Source organism: Hyalella azteca, unplaced genomic scaffold (assembly GCF_000764305.2).
Source record: "Hyalella azteca isolate HAZT.00-mixed unplaced genomic scaffold, Hazt_2.0.2 contig8375, whole genome shotgun sequence".
Lineage (NCBI taxonomy): Eukaryota > Metazoa > Arthropoda > Malacostraca > Amphipoda > Hyalellidae > Hyalella > Hyalella azteca.
The window spans coordinates 3,048-23,966 of NW_025938470.1; the positions used below are offsets into that span (position 1 = coordinate 3,048).

A 20,919-nucleotide genomic window follows, 5' to 3' on the forward strand; every position below is an offset into this window, starting at 1 on the left:
ACTTTACTATAATAAATATGAAAGCTGTGCTATAATTATGAAAGCTGTGCTATAATTATGAAAGCTGTACTATAATTATGAAAGCCTGTACTATAATTATGAAAGCTGTGCTATAATTATGAAAGCTGTGCTATAAATATGATAGATGTGCTATAATTATGAAAGCTGTGCTATAAATATGATAGCTGCGCTATAAGTATGATATTTATGCTATATTTATAATAATGATAATTTGATAAATTTTTTCGATTTCAAGACGGAATCGCCTGCCACAACAAACTTGATTTTCGTGGAAAAGGCAACAAATTTCGGGTCGAAAAAAATAATCACAATTGTTCACTAATTTTATAATGGACACTAGAAGTTTTATCTCATTGAAATAAATGATTCGTACATATACTGGAATCCCTAAACATTACTATCAATTCGAAACGAAGCTTAATTCATTTATGAGACTCATGATTTTCAACGGTGATCAATTTGACGCTACCACTAACAAGCCTATTAAAGTGGGAATCTTTCCATTATTACGTCTCCAGTACGCATTCAATGTCCCTTGCACAGCACACACACGGGAAATTCCTGGTCGGGGCTGAACGAATCAAGAATTTAAATGACAGCTGTAAAAACTACGTCCTAATGTAAAGTACTACTTACAAACATGAAAATGCAAAGAACAAGGAGTAAATATTAGTCTTCAACATCATTTAATCCCAATTCGACAACGAACCTAAATGAAGCTTCTAAAACTATATTCCATACCATAACTACATCGCCATGACACATGAAAAATGTAACCTAACTGAAATGCCTGCTTTTCCACTGTCATTTCCTAGTTAACAATAATCAAGGTAGTCTTCACTTTTGAAGGACTCGCTCAGTCAGGACTTGGGAATTCTCTAAAATTATATCGTAGATCTGGCAATTTAATCTGACTACCTTGCAAACGTTCCTTAATTGTTGAAAAATCATTGTCGAACAAGATCGTAAACTTATTTACAAATTTCTGCATGGTTTAGACTAAAACGTCTGCAGAAATAGAAAGATGAGCTTGTGCACAACTCCTGCAATTTTCGAGTGCCTTCAAGTTAAAAGATTACTTCAGTGTTTTTGTTTTGTTAGTAATTTTTTATCGATACTGTGTTCAGCAATGTACTGTAGTTCGAGGTTTATTTTTTGTATAACCCCACGGCCAACGATGAAAGCCGCTTGACCACCTTCTCATGCCAAAGTTACAGAGCTAGCGAAGCCGCACACATGAAGAAAAGTGTCCACGAACAGTCCACATCCGATAACTTGGCGTCAGCGGTGTAGAGATGACCGCAGTCACCGCCGTCGGGTTGTCCAGGATACCAGTCTGGCATGGTGTACGGGTTCCTGTAGCTGTTGAGCCACACCCACTGACCATTGATCTTGTAGCTGCCTACCCACAAGTACTCACCTGCACACATAGTAGAACAGGTTCAAGTGACTGCCCGTATAATTCGTATTTAGAGGCACCACAAGACGAGTGACCGCGCACAATGGTTTGTTCTCCTGTGATGTAACCACTTATTGAGATGTACATGCTACGGAAATATAATGTAATTTCACTCTAATTAAAGACCAAGATTTAATCCTCTAATTAGTAGCACATTCACCGGAATGACCTCGTGCACTCACGAGCGTTACAAAAGTTCGAGCACCTCCCAACAATCTACAAAAGATTAAAAATCTAAATTCCGCTATGGTCTACTAAATTAAAAATCTTCTGTCCTGTTAATCGACTTAAATATACTTTGTTTTTATGAAACACTAAGTTCGATCTCAAACAGGAGCCTACAGGAATATAAGTAGAAATCCCTGGCACAACGCATGTGATATCGTTAATCAAGACCAGTTACTCCCTTTTCTGCCAACACACCTGGCATTCTTCTTACTATCTTTTCTGCCGACACACTTGTCATTCCAGTTACTCCCTTTTCTGCCAACTCACCTGTCATTCCGTATGACTTCCAGAGCGTTTGCATTTGCGCGAAGTCTTGGTCGGAGCGCGCGGTGGCGAGGTCTGCTCCCAGTGACAGGCAGTATGCACGCGCGTCGCACCAGGTTTTCTTATTCGTCGTGTAGACCATGAGACACATGCCACCAGAGACGGTGAAAGGGGAAGTGCAGTTCCGAAGAGGCACAGTTGATTCTGATGGCAAGAGATTGAAGCTACGCTGAAATATTGCAAATTTACGATTAGATGTAAGACCTGGGCCTATAATTTCAAAACAAGTTAAGAGATCGTAAGTTCATCAGCCAATCATTGACGGCCTTTCAAGCAAAATCCACCAATCATAGACAAGAAAATAGAGCGTAAGTACTTACGAGCTTCATCGATGATCATTAGGATTATCCCTACGCTTCGTTGAATTTGTCTTTGTTGTTCTATAGTTGAATGAACGATGAGGTAGCAACGATTGGAGGGGATCCTGCCATTGATACAAAACATGTAGCAGTTACCGTGTAATTCCGTTTCGTCAAACTCACTGTCCACGTCCATCATCCCACTGGGCAAACATGTGTCCTGCAGTTTCGGGCATAACGGGTTGGCTCGCGTTTCTCCGACTTTCAGGTGAGAGTTTCCTTCTAGGACACAAGCTGTAAAAAAACGAAAATGCGACGAAAGGCATGTACAAGAAGTGCAAATACAAAATTTCAAATTTCGACATCACACTTTCACCATAGTTGAATGATAAGCAACTCGTTTCGATTTAGCTGATTATGTTTTGTTCATGATACGATTAATTTAGATTTTTCGGCAATGCCCACGTAAGCTAGAATGATTTGGAGTTGAAGCTTGTTGCAAAAGATGCGATATTAAAATAAAATTATTATGATCGGATAAATTCAATTTTTCCGTTCTAATGTTTAAATCATTAGTTCCCAAAAATATTGTATGCATGTAACGAGTTCAGCAATGCAAGAAAGTCTAAAATTTATATATCGTTACCTTCTCTTTAAGTATCAAATAATGTGCTGGTAAAACCTGGCTTTGTGATGCAATCATCGTAAGGAGCATTGCAGCCTTCATTAAAAAAACTCGATTTGGACGCTTTTGACTTTTTGGATCTTGATCGAAGTCTATGCTATATACAGGTGAACAGGATGACGATCATATTAACCTTTTTTAACCTTTTTAATAATAACCTTTTTACCTTTTTTAACCTTAAAGCGAGTATTTTAAATTCAAGTTAAATCATTTACTTAATAATTATAACATTGGTGTGCGAAGGTTATAACACGTTATAAGGCAAATGCATAAATTATGCCATTATTCCGATACGATTAATCTTAACAGTAATTTTTTGGCAGAAATAATTATCTTTGTATAGTGTGGATATTAGATGCGGGTATAGCATTATTCTAAAATTAAATGAGTATATTTTGTAGCCGTCACTTTTAGGCATCTCGTGTAGCATTCGTTCATGTGAGTAGTTTTCAGTATCCCTACTTCAACACGTGACATTTCTTATCTTGACTCTGACCGGTTCGGTACGGCGAGGAGACACTTGATATATTATCACATTAGGAATCTATTTTGTCGGATCTTTGCTTTTAATAGGCGTTACTCCTATATGTAATAGTGGATTTGCCCTTTGTAGACCTATGCAATTAGATTTCAAGATGTAGCTGCAGCCTTTAACTCTAGTTTTTGGCTTTGTTGAATGTCGGCGAACCTTTAGTTCTGCTAAATCCAGACTGTAAATCTTCTGTGTTCCATTTGCCACGTTTCATTGACATTGCATGAATTAAACCTTTGTCAGAAAACGTTAAGACCGTCGTTAGGATGGTTCGTAACCAACCGGTGGCCAGATACTAAAAACCAGCGGTTACAAATGTCAATATTAAATGTAGTTAACTGACTAAGATTCGTTTTTGGACGATATTAGTTTGAATTTTTTTAATCAAACTCGGTATGTTTAAGAATACCCATAAGAGCCTGAATTTCATGAGAGCGTAACCTTTTAAAGACTAACCGTCTGTACCGAAGACTGCCAAGCAGTTTGATCCTGGGGTGATCGTTAGGTCGACCAGCCCATTCCTGATGGGTTTGTCATCCCAGAGTGAGCAGTTTCCCGAGGCGTTGGTGAGAGGGATGTAACAGGCAATAAAAGCCCAGTCCTTTGTAGAGGCCCAGTTCCAGCACAGCGATCGAGACCGAAGAACACGCGAGCTGTTTTGCCCATTAAAAGTGGACAACACAGCAGGGTCTGCAGACACCGGCATCCACTCTTTGTAGCGACCAAGACCCTCTCGCACTAGCCCCAACCCGACTATCAGTAGAGCAATTCCTATCTGCATCTCGAGTCACTATTGCTTCACTTCAGTTTGTATCAATAGGAAGCTATTTCTCACATTCACGCATCGCTTTTAGCAATACTTTCTTACATTGCTTTCAGCAAAAGGCCAGTCTTTTACAACACTTCTCTTTAACTTCACTTCTTCTTGTTTGTTTGTTTGTCTGCTACAAATCTTATAATCGATATTTAACACACTTCTACCTCTCCAATCGATCTGAAATTTTGCACACTCGCGTAAAGTTGGAGACAATGCATGAATCAATTGAAAGAATGAATAATTTTGAAGATTTAGAAAATTATATTTTTAATATAAAAAAAATGAAAAAATAATTGTGTCTGCTACATATCTTATAATCGATATTTAACTCTGATCTCAACCTGTCAAATCGAACTGAAATTTTGCACACTTGCGTAAAGTCGAAGACAATGCATGAATCAATTGACAGAATAAATTATTTTGAAAATTTTAAATTAATTTCAAATTTTAAAAATAAAATTTAAAAATTATTTTTTATATATTTGATAATAAAATTAAAAATTCATTGTACATGTGTAACATGGGAGACACTGGATTCTTTGGAAGTGTTGTCTTTAAAAAGTAATTTTTAATCGCATATTATTACATCTGTGAACTAGTCTAGAAAAGTACAAGAATCGGCCACAGGTCTATTCGTCAACGATGAAGATACTATACTTACTAAACTAATACTCTTACTACGTCTTCTGTCTGAAGGGCATTGTAATGTGACATACTGTAAGTTATTACAACGTTGGCTCACTTACTGAGGCCACCAGTGTGCACTGTGCACGTGCGACGGGTGCGTTCGTGTCACTGAGACAGATTTCATTTACACGTGACTCCTGGTAGAACAATAGGGAGTGCTACAGTTCTTATGAAAATTTAACTTGGATTCTTCTTGAACGAACAAGGAAGTTGATTGGAGTCAATCCATAACTTACAGAGAAGTTCGAAACAAATGACCGTCAGGTCTTATTATACTGTGAAGGCTCAAATTAACAAGAGTAAAACTTGATAATTAGAGAGTAAGGGGGTCATGCCTTCCCCCCTTCTACAGTATCAGGCGCATTCTCAAATTGTTATTCGAAGTGTCGCCAGGTCAACGGCTTAAGAACTTAAACGCGATTGGATTCAAGCCTGGCGCGGTGCGAGATTAAAATTTTCATTCAGGCACGAGCCTCGATTAAATGACACGCTTCAATACGCTTTAATTTACACGCTCGGCACATTGCAATATGCTTTACTCGTAAATATCTGTAACATGTCTCCAGTACGTTATACATGTGAATATCGGTTATGTATTTCTATACATATTACATGTAGATAGCTATAACATGTCTTCAATTCTGATTATTAGTGTCTCATATGTTGGCAATCATTATATATGCATCGGATTGAACGTATAACACTTGCAGATTAATGAAATTATTTTGGTTGTGACTAAATCCTTTAACGACTTATTTTAGTTTCCTGTCGGCTGCTGCTCAAGCTACCATAAGAAATTCAACTACGTTGATCGTTGGCAAACACGTCTCGGACAAATTTACCTCCATACTTGCGGCCGGTCTCACGGCCAATCTCCGAATTCAGCGAACACATGCGGCAAACCAGGATATTTAATTGTTTTATTCTTCTTAAGAATGTTGCGTCTTTCAGTTACACAGGCTCATTTATTATTCAAAAGTTTAAGAAATTATCTTTTCCAATGCCGTACTGACTAATTCTAGACCGTTATTTTACCTGTAGTATTGCGAATGCGTAATTAATAATCAATAACTACTAAGAAACTAGAAAAATCAAATGGAATGTAGCAGAGTACGCAGCCCGCTGGTCTTTTCTTACCAGGGATCGTGCTGGTGACCTGTTGTATTCTTCATAGATTTTCTCATTAATTATTTCAACGCTATTCAGTGCACAGAGATCCTGCTGTTGTGTATTTTATTGGGTTCATAAGTGAACAGTCCAACCTGTGATTCTACGATTTCGTTGAAGCGTCTCTAAGCTTGTGGTACAGTTACCTTAGATTGGAATTTCTTGTCAATTTATTTACATGTGAATGAATATCTTTCGCGTGTAACAGTAATTAACTCTTAAGGTGATAAGTTACCTGCAAAGCAAATGTGCCTTCTGTTCAGCAATTTTATTTAAAGTCCCTAAATTAATTTAATTTAAGACGTTTGTGGATTAAAGATCTTTTGCGATTTATGAATTTTCGTTGCTTAAAATGGTGGCACCGTTTCTCGGCGCGATGGTCAGCCTTGTTAATAGCACAACTATGGTTGACTGGCCTTTAGATACGAATATCATTGACGACGAGTAACGTATCCGTAGAAATAGCATTGCGTTCATTCGCTCCTCGCACGTACTCATCAATCCATTGAAGTCCATGCCAACCCTTTTGAGGCATCTGACCTTAACCTTAGAATTCCAATTCAAGGTGGATTATATCTTTATTGTGGTGTAAAATAGGCGTCTAAATTCAGATTTTTTTAAATACGAAGGAAATCAGTTCCAGTATTTTCACTAAAGCATCAGCAGTTCATAAGTAAAGTGTCCGTCAAAAAAGAATCTTCGGCCCTGGCATTGTCTACCTTCCCAACATTAATAAACCTCTAAATGCACTAATTTCATTGTAGTTATTGGGAAGATCAAAAAGTTAATTTATACATTTACAAAACTATTCAATATGCTCACCTTCAGATGCACGGCATACGTATTTCAATGCGGTGTCCAAATTCGACCTACACTCCAGCAGCATGTTCCGCGTTACAGGTTTCAATGATGCCGTTTCACAATTTGATGCCGTTAACAGTTGTTACAAGCTCACATTACGGAAAATTCTGATGACAAAACGCATTTTAAAGTCCAGTCGCTATTTCCACTAAACAGAAATGTACGTTCATAAGAGTACACTGCTGCCGTCAGTCGGAAATATTGTGAGAAAGTTTTTATACAAGCAAGTTTTCTATTCCTAACAGTACGTCGTTGAGCGTCCAGCTCAAATTACCAAATGGTTCTGATCATATAAAATATGATGATTCTCATCTGATTCAACATATTGAAATTCAGCAATAAACCTAATAAGCATTCCATTCCTTAACCTGAATCGCCCAAGTTCACAAACACCTGAAGACAAGTTTGAATACGAATATAATCTCGTTTAACGATGTTAGTTCTGTTAGTATTAGATTTTCATTTTTGAGAGTCGATTGCATTTCTTTCTCGTAGCTGGCGTGCCTACAGCAATAAAAACTTAACGTACAATTAGTCGTAGTTCAACTTCTGACGCTGGTTAAATCTAATCAATAGTCAGGCTTCATCAGGATCACTAATACACATCATTACAAAAATTTATTCTGGCCAACACTTATAATTACCTTTGAAACGGAATGTAAAAAAAATTATTCCAAATATCTATGGAGTAGACCACGTAGATTATTTGCTGATTTAAGTAGTTGAATCCTGGGACGTTATAAAGCCTAACTGAGATATTTTCGTTTGGTTGCGGTGGAACTAATGACGAAGAGCTTAACTTCCTATATACTTATTACTTTTTGCGGTACAAGAGGATAAAGGCTCCCTGAAAACCACATTAACTGCGATAATTATGCTCTATCATATAAAATGTATAAAAGGTCCTAAACCCTACGTACTAAATACTATTGTCACAATTGTTCCGGCCATAGTTATTATTGTTTTTGAAATTGCTGGTGTCGAGTAGACTTGGCTACTCGACAAAAAAGGTACCTTTTATCGCACAATTGATGTAAAATGAATGTGATGGATGGCTTTATCCGTGTACTTTATTTACTTCTATCCGTTGTCTTGAAGCCACTGAATTGTAATACGCAATTTGGCTCAATTATTTTCAGGGCCTGTAGCAGTCGCTGGCGTTCGGTAGTTTTCGATATGAACACTTTAATTTTTTGCGATTCTTGCTCGAAGCAGAAATAAAGTTCTTTTTTAATATAAAATTGCGATGACGGGTATTGGGCCAGTTAATGGCCCGTTATTTCCTTCATTGTTTTGAAGGTTGCGTCACTTGCGGGTGCGTCGGCAGGTGGTGCGTCATCGCCATTACTGACGTCGTCTTCGTATTTAGGAGCATCATCATTTGAAAAATCATCATCGTTTTTTTAAGATTTTTCAGATTTACTCCAATCTTCATGTTGACTATTATCGCACGAATTATTCTCTTCACTTTCTTCATCGGTATCAGTATCTTCATCTGAATCGTCTGTGTTTTCATTGCCACTGCTTCTTGAGTCTGAATAAGTATCTACTTGGCTATGGCTTGCACATACCCGATAACAACTGGCATTAGTTAGTCCGGAATTGTTTTGCGTCTTTACGTGAATAGTGGCATCGGCATGGACCCCGGACGGTGGTATTCGTTGAGAGGCACGCTCCCAGCCAGGCGTTCCTTCAACTTCTCTGGGAACAGTTCCTTCGTATATCATGTCATAAAATTCAGAGCCTATAATATATAGAATAAATTCTACTAATTTCTTGTGTAATGTATTGTTAGAAAATGAGTAGCCTACATAAGAAGAAAATATTTTGTTTCTTCTATTATTAAAAGCTTTAAATGTTATTGCCATTCTTATTGAGCAATTTCAATGTCAAATTTTACATCAAAGTCACTGGGTAGTTCATTACTTGCCTTTTTCTGATGAAAATGTTTTGCTCCTGTTTAAGTTAGCAATAATTAAGCACGAGCTGCCGACGAACCAACTAAGTCAGATATTGATTTATTTTGTTTATACGTTGTGAAGTGAGTAATGTGATGTGCTTCACTACTCGTTACTAACACTGACCTCAGTCTTGTACTTTAATTCTTTTGAAGGACGATGTAGGTAACGTTTCTGCGTCTAAGTTATTAAGATAAATAGAACTGTAATGACCACCCGTAGATAATCTGCCACGAAAAGACATTGTTAGCTACACTGCCTACATATAATAATCATAATAATTAAATAAAAATCCTTTTCACATCCGTAAGTCAAATTTGAAATTTTAATCGTAATTATGTGATGTATGATTCGTTAGCTTAAAATTTGTAAGCCTAACATTACGTGTTGCATGTTACGAAAACTACAAAAGTGGAAAACTAACTATTTATTTTAAATGATAGTATCTTGACTCATTGGTAAGCCAAAATTGTTGTGAAGTAACTTTGACGTGAACGATTGAAGATACGTAATCGATATGTTACACATAAAATTTGAAGTCCCCTTAACATATCAAAATGGCAGCAATGATGTAGAACAAATTTATTCATTTTTTGCAATAATTTTAGTATTTTATGTTTATACATAATCCTTAAAGTGAATGAAGGGCGAGATGTGCTAAAAGGGAAGTCTGGAATGCGTAAGTCGAAAATTAGATGTTGAAAATACGAACAAGGCAATGCTTAACTGCAATTATACATAATAACATAGCTCTATCACTTTCTATTCATTTTTGAAAAATTCCACAACATAAAATAGAAATCAGCAAATGGGATAATCTGCACTTCAATAACCACAATTTAAAGTAGCGAATTATCAGCAATATTTGATAATTACAACTGATAATAATAATTATCAGTTGTAATTATCATAATATAATAATTATCAGCAGGCACAAAACTCACTCATAGTTCTGTATCATTCAGAATTTATATTAAACTTTATTATTCAAGCAACTAATTGATACGAGCCAGGGACTCATCGCCCAATTGCCGTTGGCATTTTAGTGCTTATCAAAGATCCGTTCACAAAACCCCTCTGTTACCCTTTAGCCCGGCTTCAAAGCGATCAACTCAACTCCTTAGAGGAAGCAACTGGAGCGGTAGTAAGTGAAGGTAAAACGGGAGAATTACTAAAGCTACACTTGGGAGCGTTAATACCTTTGATGGTTACACGTGTTCCTCATCGCAAGTCCGTACGCCGCGNGAAGCAACTGGAGCGGTAGTAAGTGAAGGTAAAACGGGAGAATTACTAAAGCTACACTTGGGAGCGTTAATACCTTTGATGGTTACACGTGTTCCTCATCGCAAGTCCGTACGCCGCGGAGGTTCTTACGAGACATAGAAAGCGTGCCGTCCATAGCGAGTCAAAAACTCGCGTTATGCTAGGTAGGGATATTAATACAGACTTATCTCAAATGTTCATTGCTTTGCATTCTAAACTTAAGACCTAGACAAAGTGTTCATTGATCGGTATCTCTTAGGATTGTCCTTTCCATTTTTTATGATTATTGTGAATAATTTAAATCCCTCGTTTGAAATGTAGCAAAATCTCCAACTTCCATGGATAAGCGATGTTTGTCTGAAGCTAACTGGTAGTTGGTTTGAAGTCAAGTTGAGAATTTGGCCAGTTGCAATCCGCAACATTTCCTGCAATTCGATGTGGGCAACCTTCCTAATTTCTTCAATTCAGAATTTGGAGATTAAGGCCAACTCAGATTTAAACTCAGTCCCAAGACGGAACGCCCGGTAGTCCCCGTTTTACCAACAACGGAGTCACACTCTGCCACTTTCTTGGATCAGGCAAAGTTCAATAATGTCGGAAGTGTCGTCGTCACTCGTCACTAGCGTAGGAAGGGCAGTTTTACATTATAGGTGGAGTATGGCGTAACGTCGCCTTCAATTTAGCTTCCAGGGTCTGGTTATTTAATAATAATTCGTAGGTGCGATGGGTATCATTTTGATTAAGCAGCTTAGAGGAGTCATTCGTCTCGTTATTCGCTATTTGCAGCAGGATTCTAGCAGACTTTTCCCTCTCTGTTGGTATAATAATTTTGTAGTACAGTATCTTGATCATCAGGAAAATTATTGACAAGTGCGTCTAGCCTGCTACGTTTGCAGCGTTTCCTAGGAACCGACCAAAGTTAACCGGTATGGAAATGCTCTTCAGTGATTGGAACCCGACTTATATTCTTCAGTTCGCAGCCGACTTCGAATGAACTGTTGAAATACCTCAAAATGGGACACGTTACGTGCAAATCTTTCGATACTTTAGCCTTAGGCGTATGTATGTAAAATATAGATATTAGTCTCTAAATTTATTTTGTATTCGTAATGTCCTGGGACGACATGGATTCGAAAACTTCTAAAGTAAAAGATATTGCGCAGTTGGTCTCGTTCTCCATTGCGTTGACGAGACATTACTGCTTTAGGAGCGTATATATATATATAGTCGTGCACCCCAAATTTTGTGCATCAATCGGCCCTGAATGCCTAGCAAGTTTTCGTAAGACCACTAATCAGCCGCCGATATTAAGAGCTTTACACCTCCATACATGGGTGCGAATAGCCTAGATTAGTATGATCGGACGAGCGAATAGCCTCGAGGGTAATTTCTCCGACCGCGAACGAGCAGAAAAGATGGCAGCAAGAGCAGTACATTAGTAATTCAAATTATTATGGTTGATACAGTAAATTTTGAGTCTTCCTGTAAGAAGCATTTAAATGGAATCACTAAATGAACAAGCTAGTCTCTCAAGCTGCGGGCATCCAGAAGTCTGCTTATTGCCCAGTACACGCACGGCAGCGGTGACAACGACGAAATTTTGTGCTGGTCTCAGCGCGATATCACGTCACGGCCATGCACAGTTGACTATTCATTATTCAGGTGGTGTGAACGTCAGGGAGGCAAGATTCCCGCATCTTTTTCTTACTTTGTCTTCAGTTGCGTCTGAAACTGCCGCCTAATGTCTTCGTGCCAAGTATGGAATGTATAACGTCCCTACCAGGGACGCATCTTTGTACTCGACAAATATCTCAACATCCTTCATCATGCATAGGGTACATTTCCAAGCTGCTAACTTCTTCTCAAGCGTTTGTGAAACTAACTGGTAGCTCTGCGCACGGTGCGCAGTGATATTCTGTCTTTACGGACTACGGTAGTAACACAGTCCCTGAAAGCTGGCACTGGGGATTTGTCGGCTTCGAAATAGTTGAAAAAATTGGGAAGGTTTCGTGGCGATATTATTTTTTAAATGGGTCAACGTGGTACAACTTTGATCAACCTCGTCCACTAGGTAGATTAAGTTTGTAATTCAACATCGAAACAACGTTTGTAGTTCGATGTGCTGAGGAAGGAGTTTTCGGCAGCAAGCTTGGCCGACCCTTCCGATTTGGTTTGGAGACTATTACGTACAGGAGGATAGAGCAGTCAGAAGGTATGAATAAACATTTTTATGAACAATTGGAACTTTAAATTATTGCCTCTATTTGAAGTGTAAACTGCTGTCTTCCTCTTCGGCACCGCTTGTCAGCTGCAATAACATCGGAAATTGTCGGGCTTCAGCCACTCTTGCCGTCTCTTCCTTGTTGGTCATAGTGCCGTAGGTCCTCTATTTGTTGCTTCAGCTCTGCTTCAGACGCTATACAGCGCCTGCATGGACACAATCTGCACAGAATGCGTGCGTTACTCTCGGCAACGGTTAAATTGCAAATTATTATTCACAGGAGAATAAATCAGTAAGAAATAGATTCAGAACATGAAGAAAAGCTCTTGCCTAATGAAATGGATTCTTCAGCTTCTAGTTCTGTAGAAAACTCTGATGGAGACAACGATGATGATGACTACATACAATCAAGAGATGGAACAAACTGGAAGAAAAAAGCCCCTTTCACTAACCGAAGAACTTCGAGGCAAAATACTCTGCGCGTGGCACCTGGACTTACTGGCATCAGTAAAATAAAGATATGCCAAATGCCAATAAGTGGATTGGAAAAGTATCATGAATATGATAATTACTTATTAAGAAAAGAAGACAATAGAATATAGTATCCAATGTAATCACTTGCACAAACTGTAAGGTTAAACTATTCGTATCCACTATGGAACTTAACTATTCGTTTCTGGAAGTTTGATTTCGTTCATATAAAAAGTTTGGAATGTTAACATTCCTAAGTAACGCTTCAAAATGGTCAAACTAGTATTTTATTCATTACTATTGATGAAAAGACTATAAAATGAAGCATGAATGTCGTCTAATATATAGTAAACGTCAAAGTCAATTCATTCATCAATATGTGTGATAGTCACGATAGATCAAAGCCATTGCTATGTGTGAATGAGGTTACGATATAGAAGTAAAACCTACCGCTTTATTTTTCTTCACTTTATTCGCCTTGTAGGCGTATTCGAGAGTAGATTTGGTTTCCTCCATGTTTGAGGAGGCCGGTGAAACCGTGGCTATGAGTGCCGTCTTCTAATTACCGCCAAGACACTGGCGCATCAGCATTGTCAACTTGCAGTCTCTGTTGACAAAAAAAGAAAATTGAATGTCATCCAATGCATAAATATAGAGTCTCTGTTGACAAAAATGATAATTTTAGATGAAGAATATTGAAAAATACTTAAAAATATTACAGGCAAATCATTATACCTATAACCGAACATAGTCACCTATATGGTACGTGAGACGCACCTGCAACTAAAGATTGGACGACCCGTCCCAAGCTGGACAGTGTGCCATTAATGCTGATGGTCTCCCTGGCCGGATGCTGGTCCATTTTTTCGGACCCGGCAAGGTCGACAAGACGAAGGAGGCCAGTCTGATGGTCAGAAATTAATGACAATAAGTAACTATGGTGAGAAAACAAAACAAAGGGTTTAGTCACTTAAAAAAGGTGCAACAAAATCTTGCATAAGAAACATATGCATAAGAAACATACCGGTATAACATCTCAATATATGAGAAAACCCGAAACATATAAATCTAATAACTTTATTTTTACCTTTGACAATTCTTCTTCATCCTTGGTATTCATGCCAAAAATTACAGTGAAGATGGTGTGGGACCGACTGGACTGTTGATTGAGATGTGTCCGCCCCTTTCGGCGCCTGTCCGCCCCTTTCTGGAGAAGGTCATGGACCATCGCTTCAGAGTTTACTAACTTTTCCGTTAGCCCTTGAATGATCCAATGATCTTTTTGGTCTTCAGTCAATCTGGAAAAGGAAAAGTACGTTCATATATTGGCAGTTATCAGATGTCAATTAAATGTATAAGGCAAGTACAAGTAAGTAAGGCATGCACCGGTTGACGTGCCATTACTACCCTGAGCTGCTGTTCAATATTACGCTTCAATGTATTAAATATTTTATTATGTCCAACATATGTATGTTTTCCACTGTACCTCACTATCTCGACATTAGATTCAAAGAAGTATATACAGCATAGAAACGCACCTCAATTTAGGGGGGTCACCTTGAGCAGATAGAAGGTCGTAGGCTTCATCGAGATACAACTCGATGAAGCTCACTTGCATAGTGAACTCGAGCTTTAGGATTCGTAGCTGGTCAAAGAGGTGGTTGACACACCGCGGGATTACTCCAGCTGATGGGCCCTGCAAAAGAGATTGTTCAGAAAATAATGCAGGGGTAAGCATGATATCAATGAAAATACAGGGTCATCAATATTTAGCGTTACACTGTTTTTTCAAAATCAATACACTCGCAAAACTGTCAAATGTGCCGTATGGAACCATGTCGACTGTTCTCCGGAAGGACCTAAAGTTGTCCCCATTCAAGCATGTCAAAAACATCAACTGTCTGCTCAAGTTGTTGACAAACGCCTCCATAGATCCAAGATTCTTCTTTCCCGCATTCATGATGGCACGCTCCCAAACCTCGTTTTTAGTGATGAGAAGATATTCAATGTTGAACACCACTTCACCTCCCAAAATGATCGAATTTGGTCGAAGAATGGGACGATGGATCCCGTGTGGTGACTAGGAAGCAATGCCCGACCTCAGTGATGGTCTGGGCAGCCGTAACAATTCCCTCAAGGAGTCCCCTCTTTTTTTGTTGACAAAGGGGTGAAATTGAATCAGAAGAACTATCGAGATGCCATCCTTGTTGGTGCATTGTTGCCCTGGGCACGAAATGGCGATGATGCACGTCTTGGCCGTGCCACCAAGCGAGTCTTGGAGGATCATCGTTAAATTGCAGTCTCTGTTGACAAAAATAATTTAATGTCATCCAACGCATAAATAGACTAAATGTATTTGGATGAAGAATGCATGGAATATTACAGGCAAATCATTAAACCTAAACTTTTTACTGAACATAGTCACCTATAAGGCACATGAGACGCCCCTCCAACTAGCGACTGGATCACTCGACCGGGTGGGGATAATATCTCGTGGGGATAATATCCCCACCGGGTGGGGATAATATCCCCACCCCTATCCCCACCTTGAAATTAACTTTATCGCTAGCTCCGGGTAAATTTACTTGCAGCAATTAAGCCTCGTATTTTCAAAACGCGCCATCACAACCACGCTGCTCAAACGAAAAGAAAACAACGACAACAGTGACGCTGGTAATCAATTGATGGCTCATATTCAGTCTTCAGAGCGCGACGTATATCGACAACAAAAGATGTCATATTGACAACATCTTATGTGGCTAGCACGTAACATCAGTCTCTCACATAATACGTTTTGCTGACACTATGTCGCTTCGTTTCACTGACACTAAGTCTCGTTTATTTCCTGACATTTCGTCTCCTTATGCGTCGCGGCCACGCGATGAAACATACCAACGACGGCTTTACCCTCTCAAATTCGTATATTAGCCACGATTCTGTGACAAACAGTCCATTTTAGTCTTGGTCGGCGACCAATATAGACCTCTCGCTAGCATCTCGTTTTTCTGCAACCAAGTAATTACTCATGTCGATTGATAATATTGATTTTCTATAACAATTTTAACTTCATGAATAGATCATTTAATTCTGTATGATATAAATTGATCGATCACGTAAATCACGTATTCCGGAAACTGTCACGTGAAATTGAATTGTCATTACCTTAAGAAGGTGCTCCTATTCTATATTATTGAGTACTACTATACCACAGCACTCTTGTATTATGTTGCGTCATTCCACCGTCTTTACGAAAATTGTTGTTATTTCAGTCGTCCACGGACAATAGCGACATCAGAGTCCTGGACGTCCCCAACCCATCGGTCCTTGTTGAACGGCGCAGACGATAACCTACGTCGGCGTCGAACAACTCGGCCCCTAAATTTTATGTGAGTGGGTCCTGTTTAACAATATTTCGACCTCACAGTCTTTACGTGCACCGATTGTTGAGCAACGGCTGGTCATTAACCAGGTAGGTGCGCCACTATGTACGTGTTCATAGCGATCGCATTTGGACTCCTAAGTCTAGTGATCTTCACATCCTACCGACCACGCGCAGCCGCTCCCGATCCCGTCCCGGCCGACGTGCGACGTGACGACAGAGATGATCACTGGAGAGAGCTGGATAGTCTCCACGCCCGCGTTTAGGCGTTGGAAGAGTTGGCGGCGGTCACCAACCAAATACCGGTGCATATATCGAATCCACGCCTCGATGTCACTGCCTCACCCTGCGCCAGACGTCCCGGCTACGACGGGTCTCCGTCGTGACGCCCCTGCACACTCCGGATCGCCCCGTCATTAGGCACGGGAGTGCCAATTGCCCCCCCCGTGAGGGAAGGAGAGCCGCTCCCATAGCTCCCACCGGCCGCGAGGTGACCCCGTTGGATAGTGACTCCAACGAGTCCCTCTATGACGACTCCATAAGGGACCCCTAAAAAACGGTTGCCGGCAGGTCTTAATACATAGGTCTTTAATAATACTTATATATGCTTTATGTTTAATAACCATATCTGTTCCTATTATATATATAAATCCTGTAATGAAATATATTGATTGGCATCTTGTGAACCACCAGGTTATTTGACCTAGCCTAAATGTTCTCAACTTCTTTTTAAATCAAAGCAGAATTAACGTAAAAATATATTACGTGAGTGTCGACCTAACGTAAAGTAATTGATATTATCGGATCCACCCACATAATGGGTTCATATTCTGTGTTAGTTTTTTTTATATTGTAAAATTCTAATGCCTCTGAAACCTCCGAGCTGGATTCAAACGTAACGTCACAAGAGTCGACGCCCCGCCTGTTGTCACCGGCGCCAGACTGCGAGTCACAAGGCCGCGCTACTCCCGGCTCAAGGCTCTACAACAAGACGTCACTCGCGACGTCACCGAACCTGACGAGGCCATGACGGACATCACCCCATACCTTCCCTTGGTACACCCTAGTACCTCTCATCGGTACAGCACGACCGGATGAAGTTCGTCGACCTCATCCGAGCGGCCCATACGATGAACTTCCGTCGCCAATGGATACCTTCGCGAAATGGAAACTTCTTCAATTTATACCTTAAAGCTTTGCCAGTGGCCTATATCAACACCACGGCCTGTATCCATGCCTATATTCTTCTTATACTAACTAGGTTAAGAACTATCGTCAGACTGAGGTAACGTCTCGTTCTCTATAGCCTTCAGGAAGATTCCTTCTCTAAGAGTCCCAGTTCGTTCATTTACTCTATCCTCCTTCACGAAAATTATTTAAAATGTTGTCATTTAAAAGTAACCGCCGGATGGATTGAAACATACATAGGACTTTCTTTCACTACTAGGATGGACCCAGGATTACTAATATTGTAAGATTCTGGTAGGATCGCGGACGATATTGTACCCCCCCGGGGATGAAGGTGTAAGGATAATTATCAGCTGTCATTTTGTATTCCGCATTCAAACGATTTCTTCCTGGTTAGAAGATAGTTCCTCCATCCCGATGTTTATAAACATATCCACGTATTAGCCTTCCTTGTTTCACCCGGTAGGAACTCATTACCTTGACGATACCTATATAACATGCTGTAATCCCGGAAGCATTTCAGTATGAACCCAAGACGATAAGCGTTAACGTTCTGCTCCTAAAGCTCGCTAATACCTATAATCTGTACGCCGATATATTCTCACTAAGTATAAGTATCTAATCTGTACTTAACTTGTGCCTCATTTATCCTCATTTAAGTCAAGGCACCAGAACCTGCCTCAGGTAGTTAATAACTAATTAATACGCTTAAAACGTGCATAGAAAAGCACGGCGTACGTACGAAACACAAAATCGTACAGATCAGAGTGACCTGATGAATACCAATGCGACGGCAACGAAGCTGCTAAATTTGGTGTCATTTTTGCCTTACTAGCAAACTTTATAATTATAAATTAAAGCCAAAGATATTTCAGTTATATTTAAGTTGGTAAACTTTATCAAATTCATATGCGCATCTACTGTATACTGTCATAGTAATGTGCAGGGCACCAAATATCTAAAAAATTGAATAATGATGCGCGGAAACATGCAATTATCCGCATACAACATACTGATCATTTAAACTGTGGAATCTCACTCAGGCTCAGCTCGACTGGTAGCAGCTACTGCAGCACTGCATGGTGGACTTCTGGTGTCTGTTGCTGGTAGCAGCTACTGCAGCCTGATTTAAATACGAATGATTTAAATAGCAATATTTGCTTAAATTTGCAGTGATCAAAAGAATTTTTTTTTTAGAAAGAAACTAAACAACAGAACAGAACAGAAAGAAACTACTGAACAGATCTGAACGAAACGTATATGAATACCTAACGGCCAAAAAGTGATAATAATTTGTGAATAAATCAGTTTTCAAGGGTTATGGTTCGTAAATATTTCGGATGGATGCAAAACAATAAGTGAACGCCAAAGTATTTATTAACAAATAATTAAAGATAAGTATCATAGGACAATTAATTAGAGTAAGGACGCAACGCTATACAAAATAAAGAGGGAAGCACAGAAATAGTAAACGTGATCAGCTAAGTTACGTCTTCATATCAGCAATTACGCCATACGTAAGTCGCTACGAGTACTTAGCGATGTTCTGATAATCCGGCCCCAGAGGTTAGGGGACGGGAGGTTCGGCCACATATGTCCGACATGTCAAAAAACAGATTAGTTAAATAAGCACGGTTTGCCTGGACTTCACTTGCTATTTCATATAGAATTATCGATTTTAAATCGGTTGAAGGTTCAAGCAGGTTACGGAGCTCACCTGTCCAGTGTGGAAGAACGGGATCAAAATTTAGCAGAGAGCCTAGCGTGGAAGTCAGTATCGGGATGAAAGACAATGTGTTCAATAAAACTGGATCGCATGCCCTTACACGACTCCCCTCAAGAAAATTGAGAGCGTGCCTTAAGATTTTAACTAAAATTAAGGGTATGTGGTTGCCCGAATGACAATTATTGCAATACCCAAATCAACAGAGGTTACAAGATACTAACACTAACTTAGAAATTCTGAAGAAATAGTATATATAAACAACAAAACTACTAAGAAGCAAGACGAACGAAACGCGTAACAAAGTTGATCGTAGTTAAAGTAGTTACTCTTCGAGTAACGGCTGAGTACATCAGCTCCCACGTCCCCCCCTGGGATATAAATGGTTCCGAAACGGTGTGTGATGAATCTTGGATTGCTATGCAGGATCTACCCGACCTCTGTTCGTAATTCCGGTGTTCACAACGAGTTTAAATCTTCTGCCTTGATCTGACTCCAAAAGATCTTGTTATAATAATTAGTCAGTCGTCAATGATACAAAACTGATTTACACTAATTATTTACTTTATTTCACTTAAATTTTCAAGTGTAATTTCGTTTTATGCTTAAATGCAACAGGCAAAGAAAAATGGATACATAAAAATCAAATGCTGACGACTCTTGAAAGATTTAACGATGAGAAAAAATAAATAGGTTTAAAATACATAGGTTTTTAATAATACTTATATATGCTTAATGTTTAATAACCATATCTGTTCCTATTATATACATAATTCCTGTGATGAAAAATATTGATTGGCATCTTGTGAACCACCAGGTTATTTGACCTAGCCTAAATGTTCTCAACTTCTTTTTATATCAAAGCAGANGGACGCGAGGTGAAGTCGGCCAAAACGGCCTAGATTTGCGCGTCTGCGAACGTCTCTGCGGCGAACGGCCGCAATGACTGCGAGAATTTCGAACTGGGCCTTGGTACACCCTAGTACCTCCCATCGGTACAGCACGACCGGATGAAATTCGTCGACCTCATCCGAGCAGCCCATACGATGAACTTCCGTCGCCAATGGATACCTTCGCGTATTGGGAACTTCGCGAATGGATACCTTCGCGTAATGGAAACTTCTTCAATTTATACCTTAAAACTTTGCCAGTGGCCTATATCAACACCACGGCTTGTATATATGCCTATATTCTTTTTATACTAACTAGGTTAAGAACTATCGTCAGACTTATGTAACGTCTCGTTCTCTATAGCCTTCAGGAAGATTTCTTTTCTAAGAATCCCAGTTCGTTCATTTACCCTATCCGCCCTTACAAAAATTATTTTAAACGTTGTCATTTAAAAGTAACCGCCGGGATGGATTGAAATATACATAGGATTTTTTTTCACTACTAGGATGGACCCAGGATTACTAATATTGTTAGATTCTGGTAGGATCGCGGACGATATTGTAACCCCCCCCCGGGGAGGAAGGTGTAAGGATGAAAATTATCAACTGTCATTTTGTATTCCGCATTCAAATGATTTCTTCCTGGTTAGAAGATAGTTCCACCATCCCGATGTTTATAAACATATCCACGTATTAGCCTTCCTTGTTTCACCCGGTAGGAACTCATTACCTTGACGATACCTATT

General features: G+C 39.3%; 2 protein-coding genes across 2 annotated transcripts; both read right to left on the reverse strand.

The window, feature by feature from the left end:
• Positions 1-1,279: 1,279 nt before the first annotated feature.
• Positions 1,280-4,397, reverse strand: LOC125178262 (the record flags this gene model as incomplete). The annotated part of the gene is made up of 4 exons (XM_047881611.1): positions 4,005-4,397; positions 2,515-2,625; positions 1,976-2,176; positions 1,280-1,441 (listed from the first exon to the last, which is right to left on the reverse strand). Coding segments are annotated over exons 1-4 (799 nt in total), but the record flags the coding sequence as incomplete, so codon positions are not given.
• Positions 4,398-13,904: 9,507 nt separating this feature from the next.
• Positions 13,905-14,786, reverse strand: LOC108683109 (kinesin-like protein KLP2). Its single transcript, XM_047881612.1, has 3 exons — positions 14,532-14,786; positions 14,081-14,291; positions 13,905-13,928 (listed from the first exon to the last, which is right to left on the reverse strand). Exons 1-3 carry the CDS (start codon positions 14,729-14,731, stop codon positions 13,905-13,907), a joined length of 435 nt encoding a protein of 144 aa, XP_047737568.1. The 5' UTR covers positions 14,732-14,786.
• Positions 14,787-20,919: the final 6,133 nt, after the last annotated feature.

Coding starts and splice junctions, on each gene's coding strand:
- LOC108683109 (XM_047881612.1), bottom strand. CDS start 14,731: ATGCTTACCCCTGCATTATTTTCTGAACAATCTCTTTTGCAGGGCCCA. Junction 14,292..14,531: donor GGTGACCCCCCTAAATTGAG/GTGCGTTTCTAT, acceptor TTCCTTTTCCAG/ATTGACTGAAGACCAAAAAG. Junction 13,929..14,080: donor ATGAAGAAGAATTGTCAAAG/GTAAAAATAAAG, acceptor TTCTCACCATAG/TTACTTATTGTCATTAATTT.